The sequence below is a fragment of the Aspergillus brasiliensis genome, assembly GCF_001889945.1.
Source record: "Aspergillus brasiliensis CBS 101740 unplaced genomic scaffold ASPBRscaffold_9, whole genome shotgun sequence".
In the NCBI taxonomy this organism is placed as follows: Eukaryota; Fungi; Ascomycota; class Eurotiomycetes; order Eurotiales; family Aspergillaceae; genus Aspergillus; species Aspergillus brasiliensis.
Genome location: NW_027137450.1, coordinates 894319 through 907578, shown reverse-complemented (window position 1 = coordinate 907578; position 13260 = coordinate 894319). Strand labels below are relative to the sequence as shown.

At 48.1% G+C, this 13260-nt stretch overlaps 7 protein-coding genes across 7 annotated transcripts; 5 read left to right on the top strand and 2 right to left on the bottom strand.

The window, feature by feature from the left end:
• Positions 1 to 340: 340 nt before the first annotated feature.
• ASPBRDRAFT_67084 (terpene synthase family protein) lies at positions 341 to 2073 on the top strand. The gene is made up of 8 exons (XM_067628839.1): positions 341 to 553; positions 627 to 750; positions 820 to 838; positions 897 to 1308; positions 1362 to 1451; positions 1507 to 1540; positions 1614 to 1840; positions 1929 to 2073. Exons 1-8 carry the CDS (start codon positions 369 to 371, stop codon positions 1996 to 1998), a joined length of 1161 nt encoding a protein of 386 aa, XP_067477319.1. The 5' UTR covers positions 341 to 368; the 3' UTR covers positions 1999 to 2073.
• A 1004-nt stretch (positions 2074 to 3077) lies between these two features.
• ASPBRDRAFT_31950 (uncharacterized protein) lies at positions 3078 to 3770 on the top strand (the record flags this gene model as incomplete). The annotated part of the gene is made up of 1 exon (XM_067622962.1): positions 3078 to 3770. The coding sequence occupies one exon, from the start codon at positions 3078 to 3080 to the stop codon at positions 3768 to 3770; it is 693 nt and encodes a 230-aa protein (XP_067477318.1).
• A 589-nt stretch (positions 3771 to 4359) lies between these two features.
• On the bottom strand, positions 4360 to 5383 carry ASPBRDRAFT_208746 (uncharacterized protein; the record flags this gene model as incomplete). Its single annotated transcript, XM_067621840.1, has 4 exons — positions 4360 to 4536; positions 4611 to 4717; positions 4786 to 5163; positions 5221 to 5383. The coding sequence occupies 4 exons, from the start codon at positions 5381 to 5383 to the stop codon at positions 4360 to 4362; spliced, it is 825 nt and encodes a 274-aa protein (XP_067477317.1).
• Positions 5384 to 5666: 283 nt separating this feature from the next.
• ASPBRDRAFT_197773 (uncharacterized protein) lies at positions 5667 to 6735 on the top strand (the record flags this gene model as incomplete). Its single annotated transcript, XM_067621137.1, has 4 exons — positions 5667 to 5955; positions 6002 to 6358; positions 6415 to 6521; positions 6571 to 6735. 4 exons carry the CDS (start codon positions 5667 to 5669, stop codon positions 6733 to 6735), a joined length of 918 nt encoding a protein of 305 aa, XP_067477316.1.
• Positions 6736 to 8122: 1387 nt separating this feature from the next.
• On the top strand, positions 8123 to 9125 carry ASPBRDRAFT_31947 (uncharacterized protein; the record flags this gene model as incomplete). Its single annotated transcript, XM_067622960.1, has 3 exons — positions 8123 to 8750; positions 8799 to 8908; positions 8970 to 9125. 3 exons carry the CDS (start codon positions 8123 to 8125, stop codon positions 9123 to 9125), a joined length of 894 nt encoding a protein of 297 aa, XP_067477315.1.
• Positions 9126 to 10186: 1061 nt separating this feature from the next.
• Positions 10187 to 11530, top strand: ASPBRDRAFT_197771 (uncharacterized protein; the record flags this gene model as incomplete). The annotated part of the gene is made up of 1 exon (XM_067621136.1): positions 10187 to 11530. One exon carries the CDS (start codon positions 10187 to 10189, stop codon positions 11528 to 11530), a length of 1344 nt encoding a protein of 447 aa, XP_067477314.1.
• Positions 11531 to 12000: 470 nt separating this feature from the next.
• ASPBRDRAFT_45404 (uncharacterized protein) lies at positions 12001 to 13114 on the bottom strand. Its single transcript, XM_067625393.1, has 4 exons — positions 12540 to 13114; positions 12448 to 12477; positions 12315 to 12389; positions 12001 to 12240 (listed from the first exon to the last, which is right to left on the bottom strand). Exons 1-4 carry the CDS (start codon positions 12693 to 12695, stop codon positions 12112 to 12114), a joined length of 390 nt encoding a protein of 129 aa, XP_067477313.1. The 5' UTR covers positions 12696 to 13114; the 3' UTR covers positions 12001 to 12111.
• Positions 13115 to 13260: the final 146 nt, after the last annotated feature.

Below are 13260 nucleotides of genomic sequence, written 5' to 3'. Positions count from 1 at the left end.
AGCACCAACACATGAGCGGGGATCATGTCAGCCTTAATTTAACTGGGATGATCAGCTTAGGATGATCATCCCTGCTGACTTGGTTATTTTTGGCCCCATCATTTGCAGCCCTTGTTTCTCCTCCATCTTACTTAGCAAGATGTTACATACTACATGGGTCTGTCGATGCGATGGAGATGCAGTGAGTTAGTCGCCATTGAATCTCACGTAAAGCACCCAAGTTGTACACAGTTGTACACACTGGTAAGCTGGCACGGCAGACAACTCCCTTGCAGCATAGCGTAGGATATATTGAATGCATGCATCTTTCGCTCTCAGATGAAATGAAGTAGCAGAATCAGAACAGTAGTGCTTCTACAACTGCAAGTATGGGTCTCGTCGCGTCATTGATCGCTCGCTTCGCACATCAGAACCCCCGACAACGTCTGCTACGCCAGCTCCGTGGACGCACTTTTGTCATTCCAGACCTGCAGAAGGTGTTCGCACATTGGCCTCAGGCGATCAGTCCTGAGGTTGGCCGTCTGGAGAAGGATGTGGAGGCCAGGATAGAGCAGTAAGTCCGGCATCACAGGATTTTCTCATGATCAAGGTCGAGTGCCTAACAGGTGGCCCTCCTGCTTTGACAGCTTTTTCCCCGATGGAAAAATTGCCCGCAAGATGAGAGATGCAAAGGTGGCCGAGTTTGGAGCCAGCTGGTGGCCCTATGCGTCTTGGGACTGTTTGTGTATTGCTACATATTTGTCCCTTTGGGTATGGTTCCTTCACACTTTCCGAGCTAGGATTTATCATGCTACTAACTGCTGATCTGCATTATTTCAGCTCTTTGCCTGGGATGATGGTAGGTACTTACCTATGCATCCTATTCATTGATTGCTAATAGCATGGTGACTTAATAGAGACCGACTCGCCTGAAATCTCCGACCTCGTTCATCACGAGCAGCGCGCATCTACATTCCGTCAAGAAACAAAGTCCTTCATCCACGCGTCGCTTTCAGACGAATGTGAACTATCCCATCTGGCATCTCTCCCAGGCGCCAGTAATCCGTTCATTGCCAATTTTGGTACTATTGGTCGGGCAATTGCAAAGTCATGTACACCAGGTATGCAACCATCTCTCGCGGGTGCCATAACCGAAGCTAAGAAACCACTAGAGCAACGCAGACTGTTCCAGGACGAATTGGACTACTTCCTGGAGATGACACATCTTGAGCAGCTTGTCCAGTCGAGTAACGAGCTTCCCACACTTGAAGACTACTCGAGCCGGCGAAAGGGGTCAGGGGCCGTCGGTGTATGTCTAGCTATCACCGCGTGAGTGTCTTATCCAGCCGTCCCTATTCCTTGGACTAATGCGATTTCTGAAGCTACGCCTATGAAATGGATATGCCACCTAGTTGCATGAACATGAAAGGAATGCAGAAGCTTTGGGATCTCACTAACATTATCATATGCACGTGAGTGCTTACTGATGCTCCCACGCCTGTCACTTCCAGTATTGACCAAGGTTAGAACAAATGACATACTGTCATTGAAAAAGGAAATTGTAAGTTTTTCCTTTCTACTCAGCTTACTATCGCCTTCTTTGATGAATAGAAGTTCGTACTAAGCATGTACAGGAACACGATCAAACCGACTCCTTCATCCCGCTGCTCTATGCCGAACGCGGTGGCTCTCTCCAGCATGCCGTCGACACAGCTGTCCACACTGTGCGCGATTCGGTCACCGAGTTCGATCGAGTCGCTGATACCTTCCTCATCGATAACCAGGATGATCCTCAGCTTGTCAACTTGAGCAAGTTTATTGACGGCTGCAAGTTCGCTTGCACTGCAAATTTGAACTGGGGGTATGTATGCTTAGTTCTTTCGCTCTTCGCTCCTTCTTCATTAAAGCGCTGAAAAATGCTGATTACTGATTACATGACATGCGTGTAGGCTCTCTTCCAATCGATATAAGCTCCCTGCTAGGTCACTGGAGGGTGGTTTGCGTGTTACACTTGAATAGGCGACGGTCCATTATAGATTATTCAACAGCCTTTTGACTTGTTTAGGGAATATATCTTGTTTCAAATGTACATTGAAAACACCCAGTGATATTCTGGTTTACTATATAGGTTAGTGTCACATGAGACTCCTTTAAAAGTACTTCTGCGGGGTTATATATTTCAGCCAGCCAGAGAAGCTGGCAGTGCTGTGGAGAGTAAATGAATGTTGAACTACCAACAATAAATAGATTTACTTCGCTCAGTGGTACCTGACCCCGGATAAGACTCAAAACTTGAGGGCAGCCTGACTTAGTGGCGCTGAAGCAAAGAGCTGCCTTCATTGCCGTGAAGTTGAGAGACCCATACTGCCTGTCTTGAGTGCCTTGAAGCAGCAATTATGGACGGGACGTCCCATGGCCAACTGCAAAGACATACTCTCGATAGCCTCTGTTGATTGAATCCTAACGTGTTAATGTGGTTGTCTTATCTTGTGCATCCCGTGAATAACGTGCAGTGAATACAAGCTTACGAGGCTGCATACGCACTCACTGTATACGAGCACATGTGTCTATTTGTCGTGAAAACACCCAATAGGCAATAGCGCACGCGCCTCCAAAAACATGGAGTTTGCCTTGTGAAAGTGTTACTAAAGTTGCCCGTGAATTTGTGTTACCGATTTATGCACTATTGTTTCCTATCATGACCCATTTATGCGTTGAATCCTCCCTAAGGAGGCAGTTCTCGTGCTGACGCGTTCAGGGCATGGTATATTCCTAACATATCTTTCATTGAATATGAGGTCTTCCAGTGACTGTATCTAATGACAAATAAAGGGTTAAAAATAGCTTTCTCAGAGAAAGATGGCAGGGACTCGCCCGTTATAATGGCGTCGACGAACGCCAGGTGCCGGATTTTCTTTCTCGTCTGTGAAATATGCACAACAAGTCACACCCGTCACGAAATATGCGCAGCTCTTTATAACGTTCAGCCTTTGAACAAAATCTCCATCTTGGCGCAAAGGAACCAACGAAACGAATTCCACCGTTAATACCAGCACCTCCACGCACAGCTGCACAGCCGCACTATTTTGACGATGATAATGTCGACTTTAAACAGTACATATAAACCACCCAGTGAAGTTGACCTCTGGGCCGAGCGTTTCAAACATATACTCAGCGAGAAACGCAACCCTACCACCCTCGACGTTACCCAGAATGGCTTCCACCGCCTCGACTTCACCATTTCTTTCGAGATCAAGAATTACAAGGAAACGGGGCCATACGAGACGTGCAAATTCGTGCACAATCGATATGGGGATATTATTATCCTCGTCGGTTGTGAGATAAAGCCATGCACAGACCTACCAACGGCTTGTTTTCTGGACAACAGAGCGCACGAAATGTGTGCTGAGGCTAGACCAATCTTGCCGCCTGAAACCGGACTATATGTCGCCAAGGTGTGGGAAGATCACGTACAATTCTTCAAGGCTGTGCGCGCAATCGGGGGTTCTCTGGCTATGCATCCCATTGTGAAGGGGGACAGGTGGTTACTGCATCGCGATGATGATTTTGTTACTGAAATAATTGACGAGATCAGAGCGCAGTTCGGCTTCCACAAACTGCGCGACCCTTTGATTCGGTTGAACTCGCTGTATGAATATGATTATCTGGCGAAGGATTCCAAGATTATGCCTGAGGTTCGCGGGCAGATTGCTCATAGCGCTTTGTTTGTTGTCAATACCGACGATAAGGCGGATGATTCATCTCCGGGTGAGGCTAAGGAGGAGGAATAAGATTACTCGTTGGGGTAAAGTGACCCAAGGTAGTTTGGTTAGTCTTATGGTCGGTGGAATACTTCGTTTTGTCTCTTGGCTAGGACCATTTGCTTACGCTTCGGGTGAATCTATTGCTTGGTAAAAATTATGATTACTTGTTCAGACTGCACACATGATGTACAAAGCTAATCCTATCTTTCCAATTCGTAGGCTCCGTGAGAGCGTAAGTGAAGTTGCATGCCGTCGGCGACTGAATAGGAGACCCTTAAGGGCCTAGATGTGATGATCTATCTCGACTAAGCCATCTAATAAAGCCGAGCGTACCTCTATGGCCAACCACTCCTAGCAAATTCCCTTGAGTGGCTCCTCCGGCCGATATGCAGGCTGCAGATTGTCGAGTCGTTCCTTCCAAATCTGTGGGTCTTATAAGACTTGGATCCGTACGCCACGGTTATGGATTACTGAGAAGATCATGGTAATGGTAATTAATTGGAATGAATCTGAAAGAGGGGACGCTGCAATAGCAAATACGACTGACGCCGACAGGATGCTGAGGCCTACATCATATCCGGGCACCGCCCTCCTGATAGCGCTGCTGCTAGTAGAATCACGAGTGAACCGATATCTCATCAGTCAACTCGGCTTCGTCATTTATGAAATACGCAAGAACATCGATACCTCCGACCTCTTCAGCAAGGGTATTCGCCTTCCTTATGATCTGGCAGATGAGACCGATGATCTCGGCTCGATCCGTATCCCAGGATAGATTTAACTTATGCGAGTACTGCATCGTGAAGCAATTGTAGAGTCAGCAAGGGTGAGCACAAAGGCAATGCGCGTTGATTCATAACAACGTACCTTGCCACGATGAGTGAGATGGAAGAAGTTCCAGCAACAGGTGTCCGTATGTAAACCGTAGATCCCCCTCTTTTCGCCAGCATTCTTTCGTTTGCGTTGGACACTGGCTGTGTCGAATAGTGTTAATTATTTTTGATTCCAGCACGTCAATGAGGGCGCAAACGAAAGAACTTACACATAAGTGCAAGAAGCCCCCCGTGCTCGTCAGGACGTATGGTCTGTTTCCTAAGCACCACAAGATTGGTGGCCTTAGCCAGACCCTGGCCATACCGTAGTATATAGTCCACGGTAATTTCAGGGAGATGACTGGCTGGGTTGGCTGTAGGTAACAGGGCGAGCCTTTTATCGATCATCCAGCAAGGTATTGTATAAATTCCCGAATAGCTGAGCGCAGACCCGGTAGGTGCACGCATGCTATCATGCCCATTGGTACCCTTTTCCTTCAGAGCCCTGGCTAACAGTAGTGTGAAGATCATGTCTAGTCGAAGTCGAATGAATCTTTCGTCGTGGTATGGAGTATCTAGGGCAGAAGAAAAGTCCGCCATCATAAGCTCTGATATACGGTTGTCAGTACCAACAAAGGGTCACAATCCTCGGGCGCTTTACTAACCGAAATATTCCGGCATCTGGACATCTGTAAGGTCCTGATCAATATGCCATGGATTCGTATGGCGGGCGTAGAAAAGGGCACGGATAAGGTCAAGACCGATTGTGAAACGTCTCAGCAGGACGCCCGCAAAGTAACTTTTCTTGCTATCTTTACCGTTCTGCATGTCCTGCTCGATGGATTTGGATGGTTTCGGTGGAATAAATGTGAAGATGGAGAAGGGTAAAAGGGGGAAGGAACATCAAAGTTCAGGTAGGACGGTGAAGTGACTCATACTATTTGCGAAGGATGACATACATGTCCGGACTGCAACGCTGACGGAGGCAGAATACTAAGGTGGATGGGCGATGTAGTTTGATTTGGTGATGCTGCTTACTCCCACATAACTGTCACGTTCACATTCAGCTTGAAGTCTTTAGGCGACGTTAACGACACCATTCGCATACAAGATGGAAGAAATTCTCATACGCCTCGAAAAAAATGTAAAGGATGCTATATCGAAGATTTCGATCAGAAAAAGGGGAAAGACAATCGACAAACAGATCGATACGTGTTTCGATCTCGCAAAGACGGAGACTCAGAAACAGCAGCAAGTAGAAAAATCCTCTCGTCCACTCAAGCCAGTCACCACTCTGAAGCCGGAAGAGATTCCAGTTGTTTTTGGAATCTCGGAAGATGCGTCGAGTGGAAAGTGGAATATCCCCTCCAGGGACCGCTTGCCCGTGCCCCAACATCTCAGTAGGCTCGCTCCTGTACGCTGGAGTCCATTGACTAATTGTGACAGGAGCGATGCTATCTGATATTGATATCGTAACCAAGGGTTCGCCTCGAAATGAGGCCCAAACTAGGACCCGTATTGACGCCATTCTAATAAGTACTCTTGCAGCGGCAAGGAAAGATGGGAGCACAGCCCAGACAAGGGACTCGATATCATCGATGGGGTCGGTGCATTCAGTGCATCTGCAGTTCGAAAAGGATATTCATCTGCCCTGGGACATTGAAAACAAGCCCCATATGCTGTCGGGACGAATAGATTATTCATTATGGTACGGGAATCCAGGGGACATGGAAGCGAACCTGGTAGTGTGCGAAGCGAAGAAGCAAGGGGAGTCAGGGCGCTATCAAGCCCTAGGATATATGGGTAAGTAAAGAACCAGGTTATTTATTGTCTTAGTAATCCATCCTGACAAGTATCAGCTATGATACACAAGGCACGGAAGATGGCCGGCCGGAAGGATACTAGCGTATGGGGTATTGCCACGGACAGTTTCAGTTGGGACTTCCTCCACTTGGATAACGACCAGGTAGGCCTCTAACGCATCGTGCATCAAGACGACTAACCATTTCTGTCAGTACACCATGTGCACGTACCATTGGAACCATGGTCAAGCTGTTGAGGTAGTCTCAACTCTGAGAAAGATTATAGACCATGCTAGTGGTCTAATCGGTGGGACAGTGCTGGGCAGAAAGAGGACCTTGGAGGAGGCTAGTGAGATTGACTTCCAGTCATCCATGTAGAAGGGAATGCTGAGGGGAGGAGCATGGTAGGGTGTTGTTTCCTTTGGCCACTCGCATAATTATATAGATAAACCCAACCACATGCGAAGGCTTATTCTGCACGCCATATGAGAAGTTAATCCACTCATACGTCCTGGTGATAAATACCCCCCCACAACAGCCGGGTCCCATGACAGACAGGCAAAGTGAATTAGAAGTAGTACTCTATAAATTGCTGCACTTTATATGAAGTATACAACTAGTAACATTAGTTCTTTAGGAAGGTCCTGAGGAAGCCTTCTTCAGCCTACTATTAGTATGATTATGAGAGTGGCTATAGTACCAGACTGTTACGCCTTAGCGGGGGTAGTTAACAGCCAGGTCAGGTCAAGTTAATTCGCAATATTTTCTCACCTTTCGAGCATGATATATATGTATATCCTCACCTGATATAAGCTGCAGGGGAGTTATGGCGCGGTTAGAAATGGTAGTACAAAAGGATGAATGGTAGTCTAACAAGACTTCGCCGCTCTGCGAGGGTGGCCCTTACAATCCAGTACGACGTGATCTGATACGGGAGATGCAGGGTGGAGAGACAGGCTTCGTTCATCTACATGCCGTCATATTATTCCATGAGCTCGTGGCAGTTGCTTTTGGCCCCTGGGCGAAATGGTGATGCTGGAGGCCAAGACGATGGGAGAGGTGGGCGTGTACCAGGCTCTTTTACATGGGTAGGTTTACGAAGGGAAATGGTTTCGCGTTTGGATCTAGCTCCTCTTCTGGGCCGAACAGTGACGATGGATTGTTTTGGTCAACTCGCGATGTGCTTTAACATTTACTTGACTCGGTAACAGATGAAGTTTCGGCGCAAGATGAGATTTCCGCAGAGAGATCGCTGCTCTTTAACCATTGCATAGCCGATTTTAAATGAAGCTTTATACTTCTCGGTCTCTAAAACCAGTAACTAGCCCACTTCATTGTAACAATAGTGGAATATTGCGGCATCTGAATGTGTGTTGTTTAGGATTCCAGTCAATATGCCATACCTCTTCACCTTCGTGGTTGTGCATGGTTGGTAGCATAGGTGAGAGCATTTTCGGTAGAGAAAGACGAAGTTAACGAGGTGTGGAAACATCCAAGATCCAAGGCTGTGGAGAATAACATGAAACCCAAGATAGGCAGTGGTAGTAGCGTAAAGATGAGGTAGGCCTGAGGTGTTTACAAAAGTGATGATGCGAAATGGGTGTCATACTCTTTGCGTACAATGACATACATGATCATCTCTCATATGTCATATGCCATCGAGAAATTCCTTTTCTGATGCCTCCACGTTGCTATCTACACTTACGCTCAATCTGTTGGAATATATCTATTCTCATCCACTATTTACTAATATCCAACCACGACAATGGAAATGATGCCAGATAAACTCGAACGCCAGATCAAGGCTTCTATTTCCACCAGTTGTGACAAGCACGAGCGCAAAACTTCCAACATGAAACTTGAGAAACAAGTCTCTCTCGCAAAGTCTGAATATGAGTTTCAGTGCGAAGAAGAGCGTTTCAGAAAGCGAACACTTTCACGTCCAGCAGAAGTAAACATCCTACCGGAAAAGGTCCGACCGACCTTCAATATTTCTCCCGACACGACGGGCAGGAAACGAAAGTTCTCTTCGTCGGAACTCCTGCCCATTCCACTCGGCCTTCAAAAAATCCTAGACGATATTGATATCGTGGCCGAACACTCCGCCAACGGTATAGTTCAAAGAAGAGCCCGACTCGACGCCATCCTATTCAACACCCTGGCAACGGCGAAGAATTCCTCTTCCGCTGACCAGTCGGTCCAGTCAGTTTGCCTTCACACAGACATATACATGAAAATGCCATGGGAGAGCAAAAAGGGACTGCAACTATTGTGGGGGAGACCTGACTATTCCTTGTGGTATGGAGAGCCAGGAAAAATGGAGACCAACCTCATGGTGTGCGCAGCAAAGGAGCTGGGAGGGATAAGAGAATACCAGGTCCTGGCTTACATGGGTGAGTTTGATAAGCATCGATTTACTATTCTATCCTGACATATATCAGCAATGATACATCATGCCCGCCGAATGGCCGGCCGCGAGGATACCTCTGTCTGCGGGATTGCAACGGATACCTTTCACTGGGCGTTCCTCCGGTTATATAACGATTCCAAGGTAACTCCACAAGCGCAGCTAATGCATCATGCCCTGGAATATCTGCTGATTAATTGCTTAGTATTCGGTACACACATATTTTTGGGACCAGGGCCAGCAGCTCGAGGTTATCGCAAATTTGAGAAGGATAATCGACCACGCCAGTGGCTTAGCGAGGGGTCTAAAGAGTGACAGTAGCTTGAAGAAGTCGAGCGGGCTGGAGTTTGTGTCCCCATAGGAGAAAAATGGGCTTAGAAGGGAATATGTCTGAGATAGCCTTTGTTGAGCGATACTCCCTTTCTGGAAGTTTCTGTGTCTTCATATATATGACAACATTCTTGCCATGCAGGCCGTTATACAACAACTTTATCATGTCATCATAGGCTGATAAACTACTACCTCTCTTAGTGGTATCTGAAGGGGATGTGCTATGTGAGAGGAATAATCAGTTCCCAAGCTTGCTCATAGAAATCCACACTACAGCTGATTCCGTGATTACCAACAATGTTCACCAGCGGACTGCACCGTCCTACCTCCAACGCGAGTATACGACCCCAAGCGAGATATGGTTTGCGCTGAGATAAGCTGCAGTGTAATCTTAGCGCGATTTAGAATGGTCGTACAAAGGGATAAAAGATGGTCTGACAGATATTCTCCGCTCTGCGAGGGGAACCCGATGCAAAATGATGTGATACGAAAATATAGGGATGAAGAGAGACTTCTTGTCATTGCCTGTTGAATTCTAAGTATGACATCGTGTGATTGTGTGAGGTCGTATGGGTTTCTTTCTCGGACCAGTTGATGATGCTGGCCTTGTCTCATCGATGCATTTCTGCCCAACTTCGGTGCATATCTCAGACCAAATTACAAAGCATGTGCAACCATGGCAATGGATTTGAATTGAATGAATTGGATTCTATCTCGGACCACGTCGTATATGCTCGTTCAACTTGGGATTGTAAAGTCGGCCAATGATATAAAAGAGTGCGGTGTCCCAGGATTGTACTAGTATATCGTATAATGATCATCTTTACGACTTCCAGGGATATATATCACTGGGTTTTGAGTATCACCTCACATCATCTCTCCGTCTCACCTCATTTATCTCACCTCTAGACATATCTTCCGTCTCGGAAATATCGCGCATCCTACTTCATATCACTCGCAGCTACAATCATAGCCAAGGACAAGAATATAAATATCCTCCGTGCTTAGTGACCAAACCACGACGTCAAGATGCATCTCATCACACCCATTACCAGACTTCTCCTCACCACTCTCTGCATCATCAGATCAACCATGTCCAGCAACACTAGCCCTACTCCAATTACCCGCGACGTCTGCATCATCGGCGGCGGCGCAGCAGGCACCTATGCGGCCATCCGTCTCGAACAACTCGGCCACTCCGTGGTCGTAATCGACCACAAACCCAGGCTGGGCGGACAAACAACGACTTACACGAACCCTGACATTACCCCACTGCCCATCGAATATGGGGTGACCTACTATCAGAACATGTCTATTGTGCGGGACTTCTTCGGTCATTTCGATATCCCGCTGACGTACGCGGCATTCGACTACAAAATCGACATGTTTGATTTCGTCACGGGGACGGTCATCCCCGCTACTGCGGAGGCGGAATCTAACGCTGCGATGGATCGGTATATGGCGCAGCTGAAAGAGTATCCGTATTTGAGGGTGGGGCTTGAGTTACCTGAGCCCGTCCCGGAGGATTTGGTGATGCCGTTCGGAGAGTTCGTGCGGAAGTATGATTTAGGAGCCGGGATCGGGGATTTGGGGGGTTCAATTGATCCATTGGGTCATTGGCCGGATCTGCCCGCGCTTTATGTGATGAAGTATGCCAATTTGGATGTGTTGGAGGGTGATAGGACTGGGTTTGTAAGGCCTAAGGGACGGAACAACAGCGAGTTGTATGGAAAGGCGGAGAAGGAGTTGGGGCCGGACGGGCTGTTGCTGGGCAGTGAGGTTGTCAGTGTCGACCGGGATGGAAGTGCGGAGTGGGTGTATGTGACGGTGAGGAAGGGCGAGGAGGAGCGAACAGTTCAGGCGAAGGCTTTGATTGTGGCTGTGCAGCCGAGCTTGGATAGTCTGAACGGTTTCGATCTCGGGGTGAAGGAGAAGTCACTGTTTGGTCAATTCAGCAATCTGTTCTTCTATACGGCATTGGTGCGAGTCAAGGGCCTGCCGGATGGGATTTGTTACATGAATCGTGGAGCCAATGATCCATTCCTGATTCCGCGATTGCCTGGCATGCTGGTGCTCAAGCCTACGGAGGCGTCGGAGCTGAAAGTGGCCAACTATCTCAGCTTGACGCCGTTGTCAGAGGAGGAGGTGAAGGAGGGTATTCTGCACGATATCGGTAGTATCCGCCGGAGGACAGGTGTGGACTTCGCGGACCCAGAGTTCCTCGCCATTGGTGATCACAGCCCGTACCAGCTGACGGTGTCGGCCGAGGCCATCAAAAATGGCTTCTATCGTGAGCTCAATGCCCTGCAGGGGGAGCGTCGGACGTTTTACACGGCGGCCACATGGGAGTCTCATAGCACACCGCAGATCTGGGAGTTCACCGAGTGGGTGTTGCAGAACCATCTCTTAGAGTCACTGTCAGATACTAGAGGCTGATGTTAGGATAGAATTTCCCTGAATATCAGAAAATGCTAGCTTGTCACGTACGCCAAGTCCACGTAGCTCGTTCATCTTGTCTTGCTGGAAGTCCACAGATCCGTGAGGGAGGGAGACACGAAGTAGAGTTGAGATACTGTCAGACCGCGGAGACGGCATGTAATCTCCGAAATCCGGTGAATGGGCAGCTGTCCGATGGGTCCTGGAATTGATTCGACTGAAGGTCCGGAGCCGAAGCAATCGGCCGTGGAAAGCCGAACCTCGAGGTCGCTGTGAAACGTTGGACAAGCGTTGTCATTCCCTCGCACAGACAGTTGGTGACCGATGACCTGGATAGGACATTTCCAATGCAATATTCTCCGATTGGAATGCAGACGAGATCACACCCGCGCACAGACTGTTGGCCCGAGACAGGTGTAACCCTAATCCTACTGCGCAGGACAATGTCAAGGAAAAATATCAGATTATGGCAGATAATTCTCTCACTATCTAGAATTTGCCAATACTGATGACGACGGCAACGGACTTCGCCGGGCCGTCCTGGATTAACCCGAGCTGGCCTCATCGTGCTCAGTCGACGTTTACACGACACACCGAAATTCCGCTTCCCTCGTCCACTTATGAACAACCCCCAGCTGGCCCGTCTCATTGTCAACGGCCAAGAAGCGATTGCTGTAATCTCCGCCAGGTACGACGGGGATGAGCCCGTACTATGATAGCAGAGGCGCCATGAGTCAGTAACGATGGACTGCATAGCGATATATCCCGCATGAAGACAGCTTACCTGCAGTATGCCGTCGCTGGAACCGCGTATCTCAACCCAGATATTATACTCTTGGTCATCATACAGAAATATTACCTGAATAGAACTGAATGAGACAGTGTGTATTCGATATAGCAAACCGGGGATTACGTACCTTGTCTGGGTTTCCAAACTTTCCAATGAGCTTCGAGTTCCACATCAGCTATTAGCATCAACTGGCAACGGGGCGGAATAAAGACAACTAACGCCATCGTCGCGACAGAGCCAGAACTCGCCATTAGCTCGGAGCTTATCCTCCGATCCAGGCTGATGGTCTTGGGGATGGACAGCCAGGCGGTTCTCGTCATCAATGGTCAGAACGCAGCCGGTGGAGGATATGAATAGACCGGAATGAGTCGGCATTTTGCAATGAATGGGAGTTTGATGCGAAGACTGGATGCAGACTCGGAGACAATATTGTGACTTTGCCTTTTAAAGATAGGAGAAGAGCTGGACACCGTAGTTTAAAGTAGATGGTCTTCCCCAGCGTCCTTTATTGCATCGCATGAGGTCAGAAACTGGAGTCGTACCAAGCTTCGCGTTCCACCACACAGCCCCCGGTAGCTTGTCACGGGGCTGATAAGCCTCGCTGTAAAGTCGCTTACTGAACTCCTATGTAGTATGGCCATAATGAATCGGTCAATAAGCCTGCCCGACTGTTACCAAAAGGAGAAAAGAAATCCACCCATGATGAAGTAATTTCCACGCCAGAGCCCTGCCGCGAATACGACCGTTAGCTCTCACATCATCTCCAACGAGAGTGGAGTGCCGTCTGAAGTCTCAGCATGTCTCATTGCTAAACGTCCGCAGCGAATACTGTAAGCAGCAAGACTTTATATGACACCGCACTCCTTGCATGGCTTATTGGAATCTCCTCGGGGATTGCATTCCACAATTGATCATCTTGTGTCTTATTTTTGATCTGTGC